The 25,928-nt window shown below is 42.6% G+C and overlaps 1 protein-coding gene across 4 annotated transcripts in view; it reads right to left on the bottom strand.

Moving 5' to 3' along the window:
• Positions 1-25,928, bottom strand: part of LOC126297852 (uncharacterized) — a 447,299-nt gene that overhangs the window by 159,537 nt on the left and 261,834 nt on the right. For all 4 annotated transcript variants that reach the window (XM_049989115.1, XM_049989117.1, XM_049989116.1 and 1 more), the window contains exons 6-7: positions 8,513-8,566; positions 8,340-8,432 (exon numbers count right to left, since the gene is read on the bottom strand). In XM_049989115.1, coding sequence (XP_049845072.1) covers positions 8,340-8,432; positions 8,513-8,566 — 147 coding nt within the window. The remainder of the gene's footprint in view (positions 1-8,339; positions 8,433-8,512; positions 8,567-25,928) is intronic.

The raw sequence follows: 25,928 nt of genomic DNA, 5'->3' as shown, positions 1-25,928 counted from the left end.
ACGCCAACGGACTGAAATACAAGAAACAGAATTTACTGAATTTTTACAACGTCACAAAATCAACATCGCACTTGTATCGGAGACGCACCTTCGTCCAACAACTGAGCTCAGATTTCGTAACATGTACGTCTATAGAACGGGCAGACAAGGCCGACACCACTTTCATCGCGGCGTACAATGCCCCCGGTAATCACCTGGTGCCAGACGACCTATGGAGTATCTTCACCAATTTTGACAAAATCTTCCTAGGAGGTGACCTTAATAGCAAGCACGTCGTGTGGAATTCCCGGCGTACGAACCCTCGTGGACGAACTTTGATTGCCATAGAAGAAGAACTGGGCATCACAGTCAATGGTCCGCGAGAGCCCACACGCTTTCCTTACTTCGATCGGCAAGAAGCAGACGTCCTAGTTACTGCTCTCACGAAAAACATTGACACGAACCTCCAGCTCCGCACCGTCGACGATCTGTCGTCGGACCACCGCCCTGTTCTCAACATAGTGGAAAACGTAACGGCCAACTTTCCTCGCCCCCCAGTTCACAAGCTCTGAACTGGGGTCAATTTCGGACATCTTGGCAACAATATCGCCCGACGCAGGACGTTTCAGCACCGTAGGCCATCGACATCGCCGTACAAACTTTGACGGAGAAGATAAAGGTAGCCAAACGGAGGGCAACTACTCACACGCTCTACCCTGTAGTAGCTTTCGACGAGTTCCCGCCTCTACTTCAAGAACTGAAGACACAGAGGAACAGGAGCAGGCGACGTTGGCTTCGCTATAGAAACCTGATCGATAGACGAGACACACATGTCTTAACACGAGAACTGACTGGCGGAGTGGTGACAACAGGTCTGGGAAAATAAGATGGATGAATTCTTGCTTCGAACCAATAACGAATGGCAGTTAGTCAAGAACATACGACACCAGCGGCCACCTAAACGAGCCATCAGAGGACCAGATGGCCTCCTCTATGACGAACTCGCCCAGGCGGAGCTGTATGCTACGACTTACCAAGAACTGATGTCTATACCAGCGGCCCCCGTGAACGACGTTCGCCTGCAAGAACAGGAAGCCGTCGTTACAGCAGAATGAACTGCTTTCCGTACTACGCCTGTGCAGAGCCGCCCACAACTCACTACACCAGCAGAGATCCGTAAAATTACCCGGAAGACGCGGAATAACGCGCCACACAACGACTTCACAAGTCGCCCAAGAAGCCAACTGTACTCCTTACCCGAATTTTCAACAGCTGCAGGGATATTTTCCTACGGCATGGAAGACGGTTCGAATAGTTCCAATCCCAAAGCCACGTAAAGACCTAGCAGAACCCAGCAGTTACCGGCCAATTAGCCTCTTGCCGACCCTTGGCAAGGTGCTCGAGAGGGTGCTGTTGAAGAGGCTCCATGACATGCTTACAGCGCATGATTTTATACGAACCAAACAATTCGGTTTGAAGGACAAGTTATCTGCCGAACTTTAACTACGGATCACCGAACTGATACAAGGAGGACACGACAAGCAGCACTTCACAATTGGTATATTCCTTGACATCGAAAAAGCATAGGATAAGGTGTGGCGGCCCGACCTTACCGTCAAACTACATCGCACTACCCCTATTGCGGATTGTTACATTGGACTCATAGACAACTTTCTGCAGGACAGGAAACTATACGTCCGTGTCGACGGAAAAAACTCCAAAATGAAACTGATCTCCGCAGGGCTCTGTCATTTCGCCTCTGCTTTTCAACTTGTATATAAATGACATCCCAACAGTCCCCCTTGTTACGGCGAGTTTTTATGCGGACGATACGGCCTTTCTGACGACTGGGCGACACTTGGACCAGCTAATCGCTAGGTTGCAACGGCAACTTGATGTAATGGAACGCTGGGCGCTGAAAAATAAGATAACGATCAACCCGACGAAGACGGCAGCCATTATGTTCACACGGAGGAAACCAATTCTGAACGACAGACTCCAAATTGCTGGTCAATTTGTCCCATGGTCGCCGGGAGTGAAGTACCTCGGTGTCTACCTTGACAAAAAAATTGCTCTTTACGCAGCATATTGACAAGAAGACGGCAGCCCAGAAGATGGCCACGTCATTGATTCCGTTCGTGAAGAGTAAGGATCTCAACTCTCAGACTAAACTCCAATTGTATAAGGCAACGGTGGAACCCACAATTTTATATGGCTCCACCTCGTGGGGAACTACGTGCGTCTCCAACTACAACAAACTCCAAGCGCTGCAAAACATTTGCTACTGATGAATCACAGGAGCTCCATGGTGGACACGAAACGTCGACATCCGCACCGCACTCCACGAGACCACTATACAGGTGAAGGTCCATGACAAGGCTCTACGAGTTTTTGACAAAATCGATGCCCTCAGGGACGACGTTCAACAATTAGAATCGGTAGGAATGTTAAGCCCTGCAAGATGGCACAAGTATCGAGTACAAAAGTCAATAACGTTTCACCCCTCCATAGGCGATCTGTCTGAACACGAGGAAGCAGTCATACATAACAGCCTACACACATCTCACCATCCACAGGAGATAGACATCACCAAAGACAGCAGGCTAAAGGACCCATTGAGTATCCAAGACTAACTGAATGTGTAATAAATACAGTGTTTCTCTTTTATCCTTACATCCCATCCTAGAAGAATAAGTCATCAATGATGATCTCTTCAGTACACACTACAGAGAATATATATGTTTAAAAAAGAAAGAAAGAAAGGAAAAAACAACGCTATTGCCTCGCGAACTCTACAGGCCGCTTCTGACACCATCACTGCCCGCCCGCCGCAAAAACTGTGAAACTTCCTCTTTTCATTGGTGTAAAGCTTGTTCATTTTGGATTTGTACTTGAATACATACGAATTTTCGTAAATGGGTCCATCATTTAGAATAACCATGCATAATAGTCATGGGGCACTGGGCTTCAATAATAGGGAAAGGAAGAGAAGGAAAAATAGTAGGTGAATATGGACTTGAGGAAAGGAATGAAAGAGTAAGCCGCTGGGTAAGACTTTCCACAGAGCATAATTTAATCATAGCTAACACATGGTTTAAGAATCATGAGAGAAGATTGTATATGTGGAAGAGACCTGGAGACACAGGAAGGTTTCATGTTTATTCTATACTGGTTAGACAGAGATTTAAGAACCAGGTTTTAAATTGTAAGAAATTTCCAGGGGCAGATGTGGACTCTGACCACAATTTATTAGTTATGAACGAGAGATTAAAACCGAAGAAACTGAAAAAGGCAGGAGATTAGGGAGATAAGACATGTATCCCCCCCATGAACCATAGACCTTGCCGTTGGTGGGGAGGCTTGCGTGCCTCAGCGATACAGATCCGTACAGTAGGTGCAACCACAACGGAAGGGTATCTATTGAGAGGCCAGACAAACGTGTGGATCCTGATGAGGGGCAGCAGCCTTTTCAGTAGTTGCAGGGGCAACAGTCTGGATGATTGACTGATCTCGCCTTGTAACACTAACCAAAACGGCCTTGCTGTGCTGGTACTGCGAACGGCTGAAAGCAAGGGCCGTTATTTTTCCCGAGGGCATGCAGCTTTACTGTATGGATAAATGATGATGGCATCCTCTTGGGTAAAATATTCCGGAGGTAAAATAGTCCTCCATTCGCCTCTCCGTGCGGGGAATACTCAGGAGGACGTCGTTATTAGGAGAAAGAAAACTGGCGTTCTACGGATCGGAGCGTGAAATGTCAGATCCATTAATCGGACAGGTCGGTTAGAAAATTTAAAAAGGGAAATGGATTGGTTAAAGTTAGATATAGTGGGAATTAGCGAAGTTCGGTGGCAGGAGGAACAAGACTTTTGGTCAGGTGAATACAGGGTTATAAATACAAAATCAAATAGGGGTAATGCAGGAGTAGGTTTAATAATGAATAAAACAATATGAATGCGGGTAAGCTACTACAAACAGCACAGCGAACGCATTGTTGTGGCCAAGATAGACACTAAGCCCAGCCTACGACAGTAGTACGAGTCTATATGCCAACTAGCTCTGCAGATGATGAAGAAATTGAAGAAATGTATGATGAAATAAAAGAAATTATTCAGATAGTGAAGGGAGACGAAAATTTAATAGTCATGGGTGACTGGAAGTCATTAGTAGGAAAAGGGAGAGAAGGAAACGTAGTAGGTGAATATGGATTGGGGATAAGAAATGAAATAGGAAGCCGCCTGGTGGCATTTTGCACAGAGCACAACTTAATCATAGCTAACACTTGGTTCAAGAATCATAAAAGATGGTTGTATACATGGCAGAAGCCTGGAGATACTGACAAGTTTCAGATAGACTATATACTGGTAAGACAGAGATTTAGGAACCAGGTTAAAATTGTAAGACATTTCCAGGGGCAGATGTGGACTCTGACCACAATCTACTGGTTATGAACTGTAGAGTAAAACTGAAGAAACTGCAAAAAGGTGGGAATTTAAGGAGATGGGACCTGGATAAACTGACTAAACCAGAGGTTGTACAGAGTTTCAGGGAGAGCATAAGGGAACAATTGACAAGAATGGGGGAAAGAAATACAGTAGAAGAAGAATGGGTAGCTTTGAGGGATGATGTAGTGAAGGCCGCAGAGGATCAAGTAGGTTAAAAGACGAGGGCTAGTAGAAATTCTTGGGTAACAGAAGAAATATTGAACTTAATTGATGAAAGAAGAAAATATAAAAATGCAGTAAATGCAGCAGGCAAGAAGGAATACAAACGTCTCAAAAATGAGATCGACAGGAAGTGCAAAATGGCTAAGCAGGCCTGGCTAGACGACAACTGTAAGGATGTAGATGCTTATCTCACTAGGGGTAAGATAGATACTGCCTACAGCAAAATTAAAGAGACCTTTGGAGAAAGGAGAACCACTTGCATGAATATCAAGAGCTCAGATGGAAACCCAGTTCTAATCAAAGAAGGGAAAACAGAAAGGTGGAAGGAGTATATAGAGGTTCTATACAAGGGAGATGTACTTGAGGGCAATGTTATAGAAATGGAAGAGGATGTAGACGAAGATGAAATGGGAAACTACAAGATTTACATCAAATACCTTCTATATAGTGTTTTGGTATTTGGGGAGCAAAATAACGGAAGATGGTCGAAGTAGAGAGGATATAAAATGTAGACTGGCAATGGCAAGGAAAGCGTTTCTGACGAATAGAAATTTGTTAATATCGAGTATAGATTTAAGTATCAGGAAGTCGTTTCTGAAAGGATTTGTATGGAGTGTAGCCATCTATGGAAGTGAAACGTGGACGATATATAGTTTAGACAAGAAGAGAATAGAAGCTTTCGGATTGTGGTGTTACAGAAGAATGCTGAAGATTAGATGGGTAGATCACATAACTAATGAGGAGGTTTCCAGAATGAGATTTTCACTCTGCAGCGGAGTGTGCGCTGATATGAAACTTCCTGGCAGATTAAAACGGTGTGCCGGACCGAGACTCGAACTCGGGACCTTTGCCTTTCGCGGGGAAGTGCTCTACCAGCTGAACTACCCAAGCATGACTCACGCCCCGTCCTCACAGCTTTACTTCTGCCAGTACCTCGTCTCCTACCTTCCAAACTTAACAGAAGCTCTCCTGCGAATGAGGAGGTATTGAATAGAATTGATGAGAAGAGAAATTTGTGGTACAACTTGACTAGAAGAAGGGATCGGTTGGTAGGACATATTCTGAGGCATCAAGGGATCACCAATTTAGTATTGGAAGGCAGACGAAGAGATGAATTCACTAAACTGATTCAGAAGGATGTAGGTTGCAATAGGTACTGGGAGATGAAGAAGCTTGCACAGGATAGTATGGAGAGCTGCATCGAACCAGTCTCTGGACTGAAGACCACAACAACAAACAATCCATCTAATCCTCAACATTCTTCTGTAGAACCACATTTTGAAAGCTTCTCTTCTCTTCTTGAATTACTGTTTATCGTTTATGTTTCACTTCTATTCATGGCTACACTCCATACAAATAATTTCAGAAAAGACTTCCTGACACTTAAATCTATAGTCAATGTTAACAAATTTTGTCTTCTTCAGAAACACTTGCCTTGCCATAGCAAGTCTACATTTTATATCCTCTCTACTTCGACCATTATCAGTTATTTTGATCTGCAAACAGCAGAACTCATTTACTACTTTAAGTGTCTCATTTCTTAATCTAATTCCCTTAGCATTACCTGATTTAATTTGACTACATTCTGCTACCCTCGTTTTGCAGTTGTTGATGTATCTTAAATCCTTCTTTCAGGACACTGTCCATTCCATTCAGCTTCTCTTCCAGGTTCTTTGCTCCCTCTGATAGAATTGCAATGTTGTCGGCAAACCTCAAAGTTTTGTTTCCTTTCCATGCATTTTAATTCCCATTCCAAATTTTTCTTTTGTTTCCATTACTGCTTGCTCAATATACAGTTTGAATAAGATCGGGGATAGGCTACAACCCTGTCTCACTCACTTCCCAACCAGTGCTTCCCTTCCATGCCCCTTGACTTTTATAACTGCCATCTGGTTTTTGTACAAATTGTAAATAGCCTTTCACTCCCTGTACTTTACACCTGCCACCTTCAGAATTTGGAAGAGAGTATTCCACTCAACATGGTCAAATGCTTTTTCTAAGTCGACGAATGCTAAAAATGTAGGTTTGGCTTTCCTTAACCTATCTTCTAAGGTAAGTCATTGGGTCAGTATTGCCTTCTATTTTCCAACATTTCTAGAGAATCCAAACTGATCTTCCCCGAGGTAAGCTTCTATCAGTTTCTCCAATTGTTTGTAAAGAAATCGGGTTAGTATTTTGCAACCATGACTTATTAAACTCATAGCTCGGTAATTTTCACAACTGTTAATCCATGCTTTCCTGTCCTTGTGCTATTATTAAGTGGAACGTACATTTCGTACTTCAGAATAAGAAGAGATTTTCCAAGTCTCCATATCAACATTCTACTTTATTGCTACGTAACTAGAGATGAAAATCAGCAGATGCCATAAGTACAAATATGTGTAGAAATGCTCGATGAGGTTTTGGGATTGCAGCTGAATCACGTTGACTTCTAGCCACAATATTTCGGATGGTAATCGTCCAGCCATCTTCAGGTAAGTGTCCGCCACTAGGGACTGCAAGGTATCTTTCTTTCTTTTTTGAATTTAGATTCCATCCCAGCGATGGGGGGGGGGGGGGGGGGCTAAGAGCAGTGTAATACGCTGTTCTACACCCGACAAAAGAATTAAAAACGTAATGAGGAGAACAAACAATATAAAAATGTGATAATAAGGTGACTTTGTGAAAAACAGTAAAATGGCAGACAGTTGTGGAAGTTAAAATAGAAGAAACACGGTCCTGACGATGCTAATGAAGACACACAGGAAGTAGACAGGCACAATAAAATAACATGGCAACAGTATGGTTACCGTCCGCAACACTTCGAAAAGGGGGTGCACAGCACTGAACACTCAAACACTGCACCAGAGACTAGATATGAAGATAAGGCACCACAGCCTAAGGCAGATAGGAGGTGGGTGGGGGAGGAACCCGGACAACAGAGGGGAAAAAAGAGGGGAGCCAATGGAGGGAGAGGACACAGAAAAGGGGGGGGGGGGCAGAGAGGACGCGAAAATGAGGGAAGGCAGTGTAGGGGAAAGCAAAAGGACTCATGGGAGAGAAAGTAGTCAAAGAGAGGGTAGGCTGGGAAAAAACAGGCTGGAAGGGGGGAAAGGGAGCCCAGGAAAAGGACAGAGGGGAGGAGGGGGAGTTGTGGATCAGAGTTGATAGGAGGCATAAATGCACTGAGAGAGGGCGTCATCCAAGAAGGAGAATTGACGAAAAAACAGGCTGGAAGGGGGGAAAGGGAGCCCAGGAAAAGGACAGAGGGGAGGAGGGGGAGTTGAGGGTCAGAGTTGATAGGAGGCATAAATGCACTGAGAGAGGGCGTCATCCAAGAAGGAGAATTGACGAAAACCACCTTGGGAAAGGAGATGAAGGATGTGACATCTATCGAAGAAATACACACCCTCTGCAAGTACTGTTCTGTCTGTGGCATGCAAGCACATGCATAAAGGTGAAACTATATGTCCACCATCTGTCAGAATGCTCACTCATGTCGCTATAAACCAGACGTCAGATGTCATCAGACGTGTCATCATGAATAAACTGTCTTCTCTCAGTAGAAATTAGAGAGAGCACTGGGTCACAAGCCTTGTCCAATTGAAAACCACCATCATGATTTAAAAGATTTTGTGATAGACATATTTCCACAGATTCTTTCATTATTGAATCCCAAAAAGTTCTATCTGGGACTAAAATAAATTCTCTTACCTCATTAGCATGTGAGCGGTTTCGCTGCGATGGATTGCTACCATCAATAACCACTCCCTCGGCCTCATTATCAGTGTATGTGCGAAGCCAGTGCTGTGAACAGAGCCCCCATTAACATCTCACCAGTAAAATTATAGTATGAAATCAGCACCTCACAATATTGGATTACTTACCATTCCGCGTGGAGGCTCTTGAACAATTCGCCTGTTGTTCTCATCGACTGTTGACTGAAAAATAGATAAAAGGCTGCAATCAGAACATGCACATAGATTTAAAAGAGCATCTACATTTTATACTCAGTCGCTAAACTATGATAACCGTAGTATGAGTGTGACAGACACAAAAGGAAAAGCTTCAATTAAAGGAAACAGACTTACGCCACCACAGTGCACTTTCTGCCATGGATCAAATTCGTCAGGCAAAGCGCAGCAGTCGAACAAGCTATTCATTGAATTAAGAGACTATGCCCCTGATACACAATGTGGTCTGTATTTCAACCATTACTCTTGCTTGACAAATAATCTAAATCTAGAATGACACACTTGTAAGTAGCCCAAGTACGCATTACTACTTTTCAAAATGTGCCATACACTTCCTTGTATTCAAAGTCAGTTCTTACCCTTCAGTACTGTAGTGTGTTTAAAATAAGTTACGACTTTTAACTGTTTTGTGCAGAGTGACAGGAGGGGAATGCTTCTGCCAACAAAAGCTGAGTGTGGTACGCTTACTTTTGGCGAGGGGCATCAACCAATCATCAGTGGGACATTTTAAATAATAAACAAATGATAATACCTAGCAAGGCACATACATTTTATGAACACGTACGGTTCTGGTGTAAGAGGAGCCACAGAAAGGGAAGAATCAAAGGTGTCCTCCTCTTGGAACCAGAAGTGGTGATGGGAGCTGATGCTGACAAAAATCATCATCTCTCCAAATTTTCCCTCTAGGAATTCCTCATAGATGTGTGTTTCCTCCTTCTTGGTTTGTCTCACTACACGAGATCAGTCCTGTAGGGTAACATTGGCAATGGCTTCTTTTGTCAGTATCTCCACCTCACTAGGCTTAAACCTTATTTATTTTTTTCTTAACACATACATGAAGCCCCATTAGGTTGTGTTGTTTCGCCGATGTGGTAGCTCTAGGTTTTATACCTGTACAGTTTTACAAGTTCCATTAATTCCATCTTATTTATACTGTATTCAGTTTAATTCAATGGAATGTTAGTATTGGGCAAGGGAGCCACCAAACCAAAGTACCGTTATCCAAGATGGCGGCGATGACGTCATCAAAGATGGCGGCTTTTGGCGGGAAGTTTGAATTTTGGCTGGAAGATAGGTCACTTGGGCTACCTTCACTATCCTAACCCCCCTACTCCTCCCCCCCCCCCCAGGAAAATGGCGGGAAGTTCAAATTCCAACAGATCACGGTTATCTCTGCTAAACTAAGAAAAATCGCGGTAAGATGGGTCACCTGGGCTACCTCCACTAACCGCCACCTTGTCCTACGAAATGGCGCCAAGTTTGAATTTTGGCAGTAAAGAAAGGTCACTTGAGGTTTCTCCAGCAACCTAAGAAAATTGCAGGAAACAAAGCTCACCTCCACGAGCCGAAGTCACCTGACCGCCACCTCTTCCTAGGGATTGGTGGGAAAAGGACTCAGCCTGCAATGGGCTGCTGGTGAGAGGAAGGAGTGTACTTTATTTATTTTGGATCAATTTATTTTGGGATGGAGTATATTTATCACAGTGATACAGAACACACGCTCTGACAAGCCACACAGCATACAGACCTGCAAACTACGTCTCCATAACTAATGTGTAATGCTCTGGACACACGGTTGCTAATTGTAAACTGTCAAAATAATGCATTGCACATTCCACAGACATACAAACCACTCATAAATAATGCAATACATTTACATCCAGAGAGAAAAACAACTCGTAAATCGTCAAAATAATAATCCATCTAAAAGACTGCAAACATGCATGCTAATTGTCAACTGTCGAAATCATGCACCAGTCTTTATTTAAACAATTAGAGGCAGCACCAGCATCCAGTGTCTTCACCACAAGGTCCGCACTCCAACTGACCTAGTAATCCAACTGACCTAGTAATCCAACTGACCTAGTAATCCAAGATGGTGGGAAAACGGCCCTGACCCTGCCTGTGCTGTGCATGAGTATTTATTTTGCAGACAGTGCGTCCACAACGAGATCCAGACTCCAACTGACCTAGTACGCAGTACTGCCACCAGAGAGTGCTGTCATCCCTCCTGTGATATAATCCAAGATGGTGGGGAAATGGCAGGAAAACGACTCTGCCTGCGCTGGACATGAGCCTTTAATTTGCAGGCAGTGTCTCCACCACGAGATCTAGACTCCAACTGTCGTAGTACACAGTACCACCACCAGAAGGCACTGTCATAATCCAAGATGGCAGCCATGATGTCAGCTGATGACGCAAATAGCGTTATCCAAGATGGCGGCAGTGTGTTCACCAGTACCACCACCAGAAGGCACTGTCATAATCCAAGATGGCAGCCATGATGTCAGCTGATGACGCAAATAGCGTTATCCAAGATGGCGGCAGTGTGTTCACCATGAGGTCTAGTCCTAGTACACAGTACCACCTCCATTTTGTGATGTAATCCAAGATGGGGTCGGAAATGGTGGGAAAAGGACTTTGCCTATGTTGGACATGAACCTTATTTTTCAGGCACCCTCTCCAACACGAGACCTAGACTCCAACTCCCCTAGTACACAGTACTGCCACCACAGGTTACTGTCACCCCTCCTGTGACATAATCCAAGAGGGTGGTCTGGAGGGGGAAAATGACTCGAAAATGACTCAGCCTGCGCTGGGCTGCTGGGGAGAGTAAGGAAGGAGTGTACGCTATTTATTTTGGAACATTTTATTTAGGGGTGGAGTATATTTATCACACAGACACAAAACATTCGCCCAGGTGTTCTTGGGGTCACGCCACACATCCCACAAACCTGTAAACTACTCCTATATCGGATGAAGTTAGTGGAGCTTTGATAGTTCGTAATTTTTCTCCGTTGGATGGTGCAGAATAATGATGATAGCATGTTGGGGAGATAGATGTGAATGGACGCGGATGGCCTTCAGATTTTAGTATCTGTATCTAGTTTGGAGATGTGCCACATTGCGCGCATTTCCACCAAATGGTCAAAACACGCTCCTGTTGCACTAATTCAGGTCATTCTGTTTCTACACGGGTTGCAGAAGGTGGCGGATATGTCTTTCTACGACTTCTGCTCAGTTCTGACTTAAATTGGAACGATCAGATGCGCAAAGCTGTAGAAATGGGAGTAGTTGCAAGATGCGTTAGAGTGACTAAACCAGGTTGGAATTTTACTGTAGCAGACATGTTCGAGAACGGTGTCCCGTTTTGAGATATGAGAGTGCCACAAATATGATTCACTTGTGGGTGTGATCTGGGGCAGGTATGTGGTTGAATGGAAAGACTTGATTCCAAATAATGGACATCATTTCCAGCAGAAATGTAACACTAGAGATCAGAATAGCTTGTGTACATTTTCTTATGACCTCTATCATTACATCATCTACAACTACTGTTTGTGTTCCTTCTCAATCACTCATCGCCTATAACTCAGTGGATATATCGCAGAACCTGTGATATGGTATCGAGTCAGAATATGTTACAAGTACTATATAAATATCTATCGTGGGCAGTGTGAGAGAGTCGCAAGTACAGCTTACATACCATAACCCTTAGGCGAATCACTTTCAAAATTCTGCGATTTTATAATGAGGTTGCATTATGAGCTGCGTGTAAATGGAGTGCTGGTCTGATAATATACACTCCAGGAAACACCATCTCGGTATTTGCCTGCATAGAAAAACCACCTCCTTCAGAGATCATGTTGTACCTCGATTTATAAAGCCAGTATAGCTTTTAACATGAATACTTGTGTGCACCTGTAGAATCACGAACGCTTGTGACAGTAGCATACAGTAGTTGTTGGGATAGAGTTCTTTTAAGATCTGACTGATTACGTGTCTCTTTCTAGGACGCTGTCCGGGTTGGCTGAGCGGTTCTAGGCGCTACAGTCTGGAACAGCGCAACCGCTACGGTCGAATCCTGCCTTGGGAATGGATGTGTGTAATGTCCTTAGGTTTAAGTAGTTCTAAATTCTAGGGGACTGATGATCTCAGCAGTTAAGTCCCATAATGCTCAGAGCCTTTCTAGGACACAGAGGTAACACTCGCAAGAAAACTTATGATACATGTCCACCCACGATTTATTTTCTCTCAGTATTATTTCGTATCGCCAGATTAGTTGTTGACGAAGTATTATACTTAGTAGTAGCGGTTGCATGATATGTTCACATTTGAGCATCAGGCTTATAAAGCATGTGTTTGTGTTCTGACATGTGCAAAGGAAATGACTATGTCCAGTCGTAAGGTAGGTATGGATTTGAAGCATTGGAAGAGTATGTCAAGTCATGAGAATGGTACTGATATTTCTATTTGCAGAGCCACAACCGTCAACAGAGGGTATTTCCAATACTTTGCTCATTGTCGAATGTTATTCAACTGAGACCGCGATTATAACATTTAGTAGTAAGTACAGGGATAAAATATATATGTGACCGATTTCTTAGGATAAACATTATACCTATGCGTGATCGGCCTGCAGCACTGGTGACCTGTGCAGGGGTGATTCACGTTTCCCGTTGAAGTGAGTAGGAATGTAGATGAATCAACCGTTTTGTCCTCTACACAACCGAATAACGAACTAATACTTAGTATGTGTTGGATAGCTTCTGTGATTGCGTGGAAATTTGAAAATATTGACTATGGAGGTGTGTTTGCACTTAAGCTGTTCAGTTGCCTGCTTCTGCACATTTCGCGCCTTTATTTAGTTGAGGGAAGACCGATTGTGTGGAAGACATGCAGCGCATGTCGGGTGTTTGAAGCGTCAACTTCGCGTGTCAATATCTCGCGATGTAATGGGAATATTGCAATGCAATCAACGCCATTGTGTATGTGCCTTGTCATGCTATGGATTGCTGAAGAAAAAATATAGGCGGTCCATGTCTAAAAAAATATACGTTTGTGTTAAAAAACACATATGCTTTCGTTTTAGAATGTTTCCAAATATGTACATTCATGGGCCCCAGCCCTACATTGATACCGGTGAAAGTCGTTTTCCAATAACACTTATTGTTCCAGAGATATTTTGGGTGGACAAGATAGCTGGGACACCCTGTATATATTTGACACGGTGCCACGCTGCAGACTGTTAATGAAGGTACGAGCATATGGAATAGGTTCACGGATACGTGAGGGTCTCGAAGACTTCTTAAGTAATAGAACCCGGTATGCTATCCCCGACAGCAACAAGAGACAAATATATCGTAAGGAGTGGCCAAGGGAAGTGTGGTAGGACCGCTGTTATTCTCTACCTACATAAATGATTTGTGGACATGGTGGGCAGCAATCTGCGGTTGTTTGCTGATGATGCTACAATGTGTCGAAGTTGAATAACTGCAAGAGGATACAAGACGACTTAGACAAAATTTTCAGTTAATGTGATGAATGGAAGCTAGCTCTAAATGTAGGAAAACTTAAGTTAATGGGGACGAGTACGAAAAGCAAACCTATAATGTTCACATACAGCATTAGTAATGTTCTACTTGACATAGTCACATTGTTTAAATATCTAGGCGTAATGTTGCAAAAATATATGAAATGGAACGAGCAGGTGAGTATTGTGGTACGAAAGGCGAATGATCGACTTTGGTTATTGGGAAAATTCTAGGAAAGTGTGGTTAGTCTGTAAAGGAGACTGGTTTGGAGGCTAGTGCGACCTTTTCTTGAATATTGCTCGATTATTTGGGATCTGTACCAGGTCGGATTAAAGGAAGACATCGGAGCAATTCACAGGCGGGCTGCTAGATTTGTTACTGGTAGGTTCGAACGACACGCGAGTGTCACGGAGATGCTTCGGTACTCACATGGGAATCTCTAGAGGAACATTATTAAGAAAACTTAGAGACCGAGTACTTGAAAGTGAGTGCAGAACGATTCTGCTGCCTCCAACATGCATTGTGCGTAAGGATCATGAAGATAAGATACGAGAAATTAGGGCCCATACGAAGGCATATAGACAGTTTTAATTGCAAGTGGAACAGGAAAGGAAACAACTAGTAGCGTTATGTGGTACCCTCCGCTATGCACCGTGAGATGCACTATGGAGTATCGATGTAAATGAAGATGTAGATGTAGATTTTTTGAGGCTAAACAGAAATCTGTTTAATGTACAGTACAACTTGCGTTAACAACCATGTATAAGTCTCAATACCTCATCCCGCTGAAATGCACGTTAGTTATTTGTCAGGAGCAAAATCTTATCTTGCTTGATGTTTCCAGATGAGAAATGACCAGTGAATGTTAGATTAGATTAGACTATGTTCAGTTTTCATTCCATTGCGTCAAAAATGAGATGATTCTTGTGGGTGTGGCACAAGTCAGAAAGTATAACATAAAAAACATAAAACATTAGAATATATAATACTGACTGTCCTGATCATCTGTCAGGAGATTGTCGGAATAGGTGAATATATTACTGTAAACTGGAACTGCTAAAACTGACAGTATTAATACACTGTCAGAATGAAACATAGTGATGCACTTTTAATAAATTTATCATACACAAAATATCTAATCCTGAGTGTTGTGACCAAGTGCTGTCAAAACTGAAACCTAACAGACATGCTTACTTCAGCTGGTCTACTAGTACCTGTTATGATAATCTTCTAACAGTCCCTGTTAAGACATTCATCTACACAGTAGGAGGAGTTGCCTGTCAAAAAGTCTTTCAAACTCTGTTTGAACTGTGCTTTATCTGAAACCAAGTTTGTAATAGCCACTGGCAATTAATTGAAAATTTGTGTTCCTGAATGTTGAACCCCTTTTTGGACCAAGAAAAGTTATTTTAGTTCTTTATGTAGATTGTTCTTATTTCTAGTATTCTACATCTACATCTACATTTCCAGTCCGCAAGCTACCCAACGGTTTGTGGCGGAGGGCACTTTACGTGCCACTGTCATTTCCTCCCTCTCCGGTTCCCGTCGCGTATGGTTCGTGGGAAGAACGACTGCCGGAAAGCCTCCGTGCGCGCTCGGATCTCTCTAATTTTACATTCGTGATCTCCTCGGGAGGTATAACCAGGGGGAAGTAATATATTCGATACCTCATCCAGAAACGCACCCCCTCGAAACCTGGACAGCAAGCTACACCGCGATGCAGAGTACCTCTCTTGCAGAGTCTGCCACTTGGTTTGCTAAACATCTCCGTAACGCTATCACGCTTACCAAATAACACTGAGACGAAACGCGCCGCTCTTCTTTGGATCTTCTCTATCTCCTCTGTCAACCCGACCTAATACGGATCCCACACTGATGAGAAATTCTCAAGTATAGGTCGAACGAGTGTTTTGTAAGTCACCTCCTTTGTTGATGGACTACATTTTCTAAGGACTCTCCCAATGAATCTCAACCTGGCACCCACCTTACCAACAATTAATTTTATATGATCATTCCACTTCAAATCGTTCCGTACGCATACCCCTAGATATTTTACAGAAGTAACTGCTACCAGTGTCTGTTCCGCTATTCGCAATACATTACATTTGTCTATGTCAAGGGTCAGTTGCCACTGCCTGCACCAAGTGCCTATCCGCTGCAGATCTTCCTGCATTTGGCTGAAATTTTCTAATGCTGCAACTTCTCTGTATACTACTCCGCAAAAAGCCGCATGGAACGTCCGACACTATCTACTAGGCCATTTTTGTGTATTGTGAAAAGCAATGGTCCCATAACACTCCCCTGTGGCACGCCAGAGGTTACTTTAACGTATGTAGACGTCTCGCCATTGAGAACAACATACAGTGTTCAGTTTGCTAAAAACTCTTCAATTCAGCCACTCAGCTGGTCTAATATTCCGTAGGCTCTTACTTTGTTTGTCAGGCGACAGTGCGGAACTGTATCAAACGCCTTCCGGAAGTCAAGGAAAATGGCATCTACCTCGGAGCCTGTATCTAATATTTTCTGGGTCTCATGAACAAATAAAGCGAGTTGGGTCTCACACGATCGCTGTTTCCGTAATCCATGTTGATTACTACAGAGTAGATTCTGGGTTTCCAGAAATGACATGATACACGAGCAAAAAACATGTTCTAAAATTCTACAACAGATCGATGTCAGAGATATAGGTCTATAGTTTTGCGCATCTGCTCGACGACCCTTCTTGAAGACTGGGACTACCTGTGCTCTTTTCCAATCATTTGGAACCTTCCGTTCCTCTATACTTGCGGTACAAGGCTGTTAGAAGGGGGGCAAGTTCTTTCGCGTACCCTGTGTAGAATCGAATTGGTATCCCGTCAGGTCCAGTGGACTTTCCTCTGTTCAGTGCTTTCAGTTGCTTTTCTATTCCTTGGACACTTATTTCGATGTCAGCCATTTTTTCGATTGTGCGAGGGTTTAGAGAAGGAACTGCAGTGCGGTCTTCCTCTGTGAAATAGCTTTGGAAAAGGGTGTTTAGTTTTTCAGCTTTACGCGTGTCATCCTCTGTTTCAATGCCATCATCATCCCAGAGTATCTGGATTTGCAGATTCGACCCACTCATTGATTTAACGTAAGGCCAGAACTTCCTTGGATTTTCTGTCAAGTCGGTACATAGAATTTTACTTTCGAATCCACTGAACGCTTCGCGCATAGCCCTCCTTACGCTAACTTTGGCATCGTCTAGCTTCTGTCTGTTTGAGAGGTTTTGGCTGCGTTTAAACTTGCAGTGAAGCTCTCTTTGCTTTCGCAGTAGTTTCCTAACTTTGCTGTTGACCGACGGTGGGTTTTTCCCGTCCCTCACAGTTTTACTCGGCACGTATCTGTCTAAAACGCATTTTTAGATTGCCTCGAACTTTTTCCATAAACACTCAACCTTGTCAGTGTCGGAACAGAAATTTTCGTTTTGATCTGTTAGGTAGTCTGAAATATGACTTCTATTACTCTTGCTAAACAGATAAACCTTCCTCCCTTTTTTATATTCCTATTTACTTCCATATTCAGGGACGCTGCAACGGCCTTATCATCAATGATTCCCCGTTCCGCGCTTACAGAGTCAAAAAGTTCGGGTCTGTTTGTTATCATTAGGTCCAAGATGTTATCTCCACGTGTCGGTTCTCTGTTTAATTGCTCGAGGTAATTTTCGGACAGTGCACTCAGTATAATGTCACTCGATGCTCTGTCCCTACCACCTGTCCTAAACATCTGAGTGTCCCAGACTATATCAGGTAAATTGAAATTTCCACCTAAGACTGTAACATGCTGAGAACATTTATGTGAAATGTATTCCAGATTTTCTCTAAGTTGTCCTGCCACTAATGCTGCTGAGTCGGGAGGTCAGTAAAAGGAGCCAATTATTAACCTAGCTCTGTTGTTGAGTGTAACCTCCACCCATAATAATTCACAGGAACTATCCACTTCTGGCCGGCCGCGGTGGCCGAGCGGCTCTAGGCGCTACAGTCTGGAACCGCGACCGCTACGGTCGCAGGTTCGAATCCTGCCTCGGGCATGGATGTGTGTGATGTCCTTAGGTTAGTTAGGCTTAAGTTATTCTAAGTTCTAGGGGACTGATGACCTCAGAAGTTAAGTCTCATAGTGCTCAGAGCCATTCGAACCATATCCACTTCTACTTCACTACACGATAAACTACTACTAACAGCGACAAAAACGCCACCACCGGTTGCATGCAATCTATCCTTTCTAAACACCGTCTGTACCTTTGTAAAAATTTCGGCAGAATTTATCTCTGGCTTCAGCCAGCTTTCCGTACCTATAACGATTTCAGCTTCGGTGCTTTCTATCAGCGCTTGAAGTTCCGGTACTTTACCAACGCAGCTTCGACAGTTTATAATTACAATACCGATTGCTGCGTGATCCCCGCATGTCCCGACTTTGCCTCGCACCCTTTGAGCCTGTTGCCCTTTCTGTACTTGCCCGAGGCCATCTAACCTAAAAAAACCGCCCAGTCCACACCTTACAACCCCTGCTACCCGTGTAACCGACTGCTGTGTGTTGTGGACTCCTGACCTGTCCAGCGGAACCCGAAACCCCACCACCCTATGGCGCAAGTCGAGGAATCTGCAGCCCACATGGTCGCAGAACCGTCTCAGCCTCTGATTCAGACCCTCCACTCGGCTCTGTACCAAAGGTCTGCAGTCAGTCCTGTCTACGATGCTGCAGATGGTGAGCTCTGCTCTCATCCCGCTAGCGAGACTGGCAAACTTAACCAAATCAGATAGCCGCCGGAAGCCAGAGAGGATTTCCTCCGATCCATAGCGACACACATCATTGGTGCCAACATGAGCGACCACCTGCAGATGGGTGCACCCTGTACCCTTCATGGCATACGGAAGGACCCTTTCCACATATGGTATGACTTCCCCCAGTATGCACACCGAGTGCACATTGGTTTTCTTCCCCTCCGTTGCAGCCATATCCCTGAGGGGCCCCATTACACGCCTGACGTTGGAGCTCCCAACTACCAGTAAGCCCACCCTCTGCGACCGCCCGAATCTTGCAGACTGAGGGGCAACCTTTGGAAGAGGACAAGCAGCCATGTCCGGCCGAAGATAAGTATCAGCCTGAGACAGAGCCTGAAACCGGTTCGTCATACAAACTGGAGAAGCCTTCCGTTCAGCCCTCCGGAATGTCTTTCGCCCCCTGCCACACCTCGAGACGACCTTCCGCTCTACCACGGGTGAGGGGTCAGCCTCAATGTGGGCAGTATCCGGGGCAGCCACAGCCGTAGTCCGATCGAGGGATGCGGGACGAGCTGGTCGTTCCCGACAAACCCCCGTCCTGACCCCCACAGTGGAGCCCATTGGCAACAGTCTCAAGCTGTGTGACCGAAGCCAACACTGCCTGAAGCTGGAAGCGAAGGGATGCCAACTCAGCCCGCGTCCGAACACAGCAGTCGCAGTCCCTATCCATACCAAACACTGTTGTGCAAAGAACGTCTGAACTAATCTACAGAGAGCACAAACAATTCGACACAAAATTTAAACAGTTATTAAAATACAAGACTGCGTAGTAAATGCAGTAATGCTGCTACTTGTGCACTGCTGACACACTGCTCGGTGGCAGAAGGCTAACTGTACTGTCAGTAACGTACAAAGACTATTTGAAAGAAATAAACAAATGACAGACGACTGTCTGCAGCTCGTGGTCGTGCGGAAGCGTTCTCGCTTCCCACGCCCGCGTTTCCGGGTTCGATTCCCGGCGGGGTCAGGGATTTTCTCTGCCTCGTGATAACTGGGTGTTATGTGATGTCCTTAGGTTATTTAGGTTTAAGTAGTTCTAAGTTCTAGGGGACTGATGACCATAGATGTTAAGTCCCATAGTGCTCAGAGCCATTTGAACCATTTTTTGACAGACGACTACGCGACTTTACACGTCAGAGATATTAAAATGCAAATCTGCCCCTGCTAATTACGAAACTACACAATGATTTGACGGATTTAACTAAACAAGTGCGCGAAGAACGCTCAAGCAAATTTTCAACTTGACTTCTACACTAATATGAACGCTAAATAAGCCACTTGCTGCTACTTGCGCACTGCTGATACACTGCTCGGCGGCAGAAGGCTAACTGATACTACATATTGAAGTATTGGTTGGAAATAAGAGATATACACTGAAGACCAAAGAAACTGGTACATCTGGCTAGGCTAAGCCCAAATTGATACGCGTATAGCACGTGTGCCGTGACACGAGACTAGAGAGCGACGCGCACGCTCCGCACGTGACGCGCGGGTCCTACGCGTATTCTGACGCGGAAACACATTTTACACGTGTCAGTTGGCGACGCCCTGCGCTGACAGAAACGAAGCGCGCGCACTCACTGTAATCTTTCTCAAACGCTTTTAAAGAAACTATTAAGTAAAACTATTTCATTTTTACCTTGCTTGTAGCGTTATATGTCGCCTTCGTGGCGAAGTGCCCATCATCTCGCTAATGGTTACACTTGTTGTGGTATACACATTTTATTAAGACACAACGCAAAACATCAAAAGTTTGCAATGAGAAATAGGGGTCGCTAAGATTTTGCGTTTGGTGCGTATTACGCCATACGTTGCTGCGTATGGAATTTAGCTAACATGTTGAATTTTTCTTTAGACTGGGAGGAAGTCTATCTGCCTACGATCTCGATAACTTGGATCCCATGTAGCGCTCTCACTGCCGATCTGTCAAATATTCACAACATCTCTCATATCTCCTAAACCACTTGAGACATCGAAACGAGAGTTTCGTGTATGATAGTACAAAAGGAGGAGAGTATTTTGCCAATTCGTAAGCACACGGAACTTTCTTATCTATGGCGATATACCGGTAGTTATACTTCCTTTTTTATTTCTTTCATTCCAATCACTGTAAGTTATCAACAGCTAGTGAAACAAGAGTTTCCTAGTACGAAAAGAAATATGAAATTTCTTCTTTTATGTTACTGTAAACTGACAGTATGAGGGTTTTCGTAAGCTACTGATCTCTTTGATTGCCAATTACTTGTTTAATGAGACACTCGGTTTCAGAATTCTGTAGCAGTAGCTACTGTGAGATGAGTTTGTGCTTACCATGTGTTTTGGCAAAGGAAGTACAATTAAACCTGTCAACAAGAGAAATGTGGCCATTACTCATAAATGGTGATGCTTCTTCGAATGAGATAAGGTTAACAATTCACACAAAAATAAATTGCCAACTCTGTTGGAATTTTGGTTGAATCCCCGTAACCCATTGTATTTTCAACACTGAACGACTGGAATGGAAACCTACCAAAGGATTTTATTCCTTCTCCTGATCTGAGCAATATAAAAATAATGACGACCATTCCCTTCAGGTGGAATGATAGGCACATTCCATATGCTGGTTACTCACCTACGGCTTACGAAACTAACAACGTGTGATTCGCGAATAAAATAGTTGTTACTGAGAAAAATAAACAATTGATCTGTCGCACAACACAATGGTCAGTGCATTGTGAGCAGCTGAGCATAATGCGCGCGAAAGGAATGCGGAAGCTAGCCAAGTGTGCCTCGTGAACGGGAGTTCAAAAACATTCTCATGAAAGTAGATCCTTCCTTTGTCAGCAATACATTTCAACAAATTAAATATATCTCATCACCACACTCTTTCAGAATACTTCTACTTTCTTAATAATACCGACCATTTTTTTCATTTGTGTAGCCTGTTGTATAATTAGTTTCCATACAATGTGTATGCAACAATTGAAAAGCTGTCTCTTAATATGGGGAGCCAATTAAAACATTGTTATTAGTGACTGCTTTTCGACGTTTCTAGCTTACAGTGGAAATGTGATGTCCACAAGTACATAGTATAATATCTCTTATTTCATCAATATCCAAGTAACGATAGTGAAACTTACGTACTTCATTCCTTGGACGCTTTTTATCAGATGCACAAAGGGGTCATATCAGTGAAAAAAACGCCTTTTCGACTTTTTGCAACAGATCGTAGAGATATGTCAGCAGAACAGGCAGTAAGTAGATAACCTTGTTTTACATTCATGCTTTGCTTCTAAATCACGTGATTTTTGTATTATTCCTTACTTCCTTATTTACTAAAGAGAATGCTGTGATACACACAGTCAAAGGCTTTTGACAGGTCACTCTAATTTGTCATCTAGTGAGATGAGCACATTCTCACTGTACATGTACATAGCTTTCTCCATATAGCAACCCTTAAGAAACCCAAACTATGACTTGAACAATACATTGTTTGCATTTAGGTGCTTAAGCAGATGCCTGAACAAAAACTTTTCAAATATTTTTGAAAAATCCAGCAACATTGAAATTTGTCGATAGTTGATAGTATCTCTTTATCCCCCTTCTTGTAAAGAGGCTTATTTTCAGCACATTTTAGCCAGTCTGGAAACGGTCCGCTGATAAGAGACTGATGACACAAATAACTTAAAATAGAACTCAACTCGCATGAGCACTCTTTGATTAACGTCATTGATATGTTGTCATTGTTGTTGTGGTCTTCAGTCCAGAGACTGGTTTGATGCAGCTCTCTCTCCATGCTACTCTATCCTGTGCAAGCTTCTTCATCTCCCAGGACCTACTGCAACCTACATTCTTCTGAACCTGCTTAGTGTAGTCATCTCTTGGTCTCCCTCTACGATTTTTACCCTCCACGCTGCCCTCCAGTACTAAATTGGTGATCCCTTGATGCCTCAGAACATGTCCTACCAACCGATCCCTTCTTCTGGTCAAGTTGTGCCACAAACTTCTCTTCTCCACAATCCTATTCAATACTTCCTCATTAGTTATGTGATCTACCCATCTAATCTTCAGCATTCTTCTGTAGCACCACATTTCGAAAGCTTCTCTTCTCTTCTTGTCCAAACTATTTATCGTCCATGTTTCACTTCCATACATGGCTACACTCCATACAAATACTTTCAGAAAAGACTTCCTGACACTTAAATCTATACTCGATGTTAACAAATTTCTCTTCTTCAGAAACGCTTTCCTTGCCATTGCCAGTCTACATTTTATATTCTCTCTACTTCGACCATCATCAGTTATTTTGCTCCCCAAATAGCAAAACTCATTTACTACTTTAAGTGTCTCACTTCCTAATCTAATTCCCTCAGCATCACCCGACTTAATTCGACTACATTCCATTATCCTCATATTGCTTTTGTTGATGTTCATCTTATATCCTCCTTTCAAGACACTATCCATTCCATTCAAATGCTCTTCCAAGTCCTTTGCTGTCTCTGACAGAATTACAATGTCATCGGCGAACCTCAAAGTTTTTATTTCTTCTCCATGGATTTTAATACCTACTCTGAACTTTTCTTTCGTTTCCTTTACTGCTTGCTCAATATATAGATTGAATAGCATCGAGGAGAGGCTACAACCCTGTCTCATTCCCTTCCCAACCACCGCTTACTTTTCATGTCCCTCGACTCTTATAACTGCCATCTGGTTTCTGTACAAATTGTAAATAGCCTTTCGCTCCCTGTATTTTACCCCTGCCACCTTCAGAATTTGAAAGAGAGTATTCCAGTCAACATTGTCAAAAGCTTTCTCTAAGTCTACAAATGCTAGAAACGTAGGTTTGCCTTTCCTTAATCTAGCTTCTAAGATAAGTCGTAGGGTCAGTAAATGTTATCATAACCATTATAATACTTAGATTTTAAGGATTTTATGACGGATGCTTCTTCTTTGGGAGATGTGAGTGTCATTTCCATTTTACTAAAGTTATTTGTAAAGGCTGGACCCAGATACTCCATTTCACTACTTACCAAACCTGATAACCCCAAGCTGTCAGTAAACGTAATACTTGTTTAGGAGGTTTGCAACTCTACATGCACTTGTTACCGATGTCTCATTTATTTTTAGAGCTATGTGTTCCTGTTCCTTTTTGAGTCCACCTGTCGCTGTCTTCACTATATCCCATATAGTTTTTATTTTGTTGCCTGGTATAATTATCTTTTTCTCATAATAAAACTGCTTAGATTTCTGGATTAATTGCTTCAATATTTTGCAATATTCTTTGTAATTCGTTATAGTGCTAACATCAGAGCTATTCCTAGATAGTAGATAGAGTCTCCTTTTTGTCCCAGATTATACCTTTCTTCCATGTGTAATTCATAGTTTATTTTTAGACTATTGTTTGATTTGAGTTACCCATAGGGGAAAATAATTCTGAAAAGAGTAAATAATTTTATTAATGAGTGCTTTGTATTTTCCATTTGAATCAGAAGTACTGTAACATCTATCCAGTTCATGTCTTTCAACAATCTTCTAAAATTCTCAATTTTTGACTGATATATTACGCTCAGATATCCCATTAACTATTGCTTTTGTGGTATGACTTTTTTTCCTAGATTTGTCTACAAAGATGTCATCAATAGCATCATCGGAACATTTACTTACCCTTGTTGCAAAGTTCACAACTGGAATCAAAATGAATGACAGTGTTACTGATTTCAATCTTGTTGAGTGACAGAGCTTTTCAATACAACCACATTAAAATTCCCAGCAACCATCATTTCCTGGGACAATAGGGCTTCCAGATTTTTTATGAAGAAGTTAAAGTTTTTCTGAAGGGGCTCTTTATATACTTACTATTATATTTATTATCAAACACTTCTTCTATTGCACAGGCTTCCACGTGCTGCTCTGAGTAAAGTTTCTTAACATCAATATTCTTGAAATCAAAAGAGTTTCTGACAAATGTGGCAACTCCTCCTTTTTCCATGTTTTATCTAAATAAGTAAGAAGCTAAGTCCAATCCTGTAGCATTTAACATATCTATAACCAGCGGCTGTTCTATCCATCACTCTTGGAACATCTAAAATCATACTCCCACTACTGCACTCCAGTTCAAAGTACTTGCGCACAGAGCACGAAAATTCATTGTCGTGTAAGCGAGTTGGAGTATTCGCCTTCCAGCTTTTGACACCTTTAAAGCCGGTGAGTGAGTTCTCTGATGTTCTTTTTCACGTCAAACTACATCTTGAGACATACCACATTGCTGCTAACACAATGCTAATAATACAAAAATACTACTAGAGCTGACGATCGCAAGACCCTCTAAAGGTCGAAAAAATAATTTAAAAAATACATTCACTAGGTAATGATGGTGGTGTATGAAGGGAAACAGGTTCGTCATTGGTGTTACCTGAGCAACCATGAGTAGTAGGACTAAGAGTGTGTCAGCTCACTCTGCATTGTTCCCAAACTTATGCGAGATGGAGGCGATGACGTCATCCAAGATGGCGGCATGTAGACTTAGCAACAAGACATGACGTCATCCAAGATGGCGGCTTTTGGCGGAAAAATAGGCCATTGTGCTATGTCCACTAACCTAACCTCCAGAAGAAATGGCGGTAATTTCTAATTTTGGTGGAAAGATAGACCAATTGGGCTCTGCAGACTAACCTAAGTGTCCAGGAAAAATAGGCGCGAAATTCAAATTCCAGCAGGATAACGCATGCAAAGTCTTACTTTTCTTTATTATTATTCATTATCATTTATTAACATTCAGTATCATTCATTATCATTAATTATAATTTACAATCATTTATTATTATTGACCTACATCCACTAAAAAATTCCCTCCCCCAACCCCCCCAAATCAAACTCAAGCACGATAATGGCTGGAAACTGTACTGCACTTTATTATTTCTAGTCACTGTCATTCGTTATTTATTATTTATTATTATTTATTATTATTATTATTATTATTATTATTATTATTATTATTATTGCCCTACCTAAGCTAGAAAATTGCGCCAAATTCAAATTCCAACACAATAACGTCTCCAAAACTGTACTTATATTTTTTTTATTATCATTTATTATTTATTCAAGATGTCCGGTTTTCTCGACGAGAAAGCCATTTGCGTTACATCCATAGCAAAAAATCTATCACAAGTTCAAATCTAACACCATAATCTATCACACGTACAACTTTCGCATCAAATAATAAATTGCGCTTATAGTAAC

The sequence above is a fragment of the Schistocerca gregaria genome, chromosome X (genome assembly GCF_023897955.1).
Source record: "Schistocerca gregaria isolate iqSchGreg1 chromosome X, iqSchGreg1.2, whole genome shotgun sequence".
Classification (NCBI taxonomy): domain Eukaryota; kingdom Metazoa; phylum Arthropoda; class Insecta; order Orthoptera; family Acrididae; genus Schistocerca; species Schistocerca gregaria.
The sequence above is the reverse complement of the archived record's forward strand: the minus strand, read 5'-3'. Positions and strand labels throughout refer to the sequence as shown.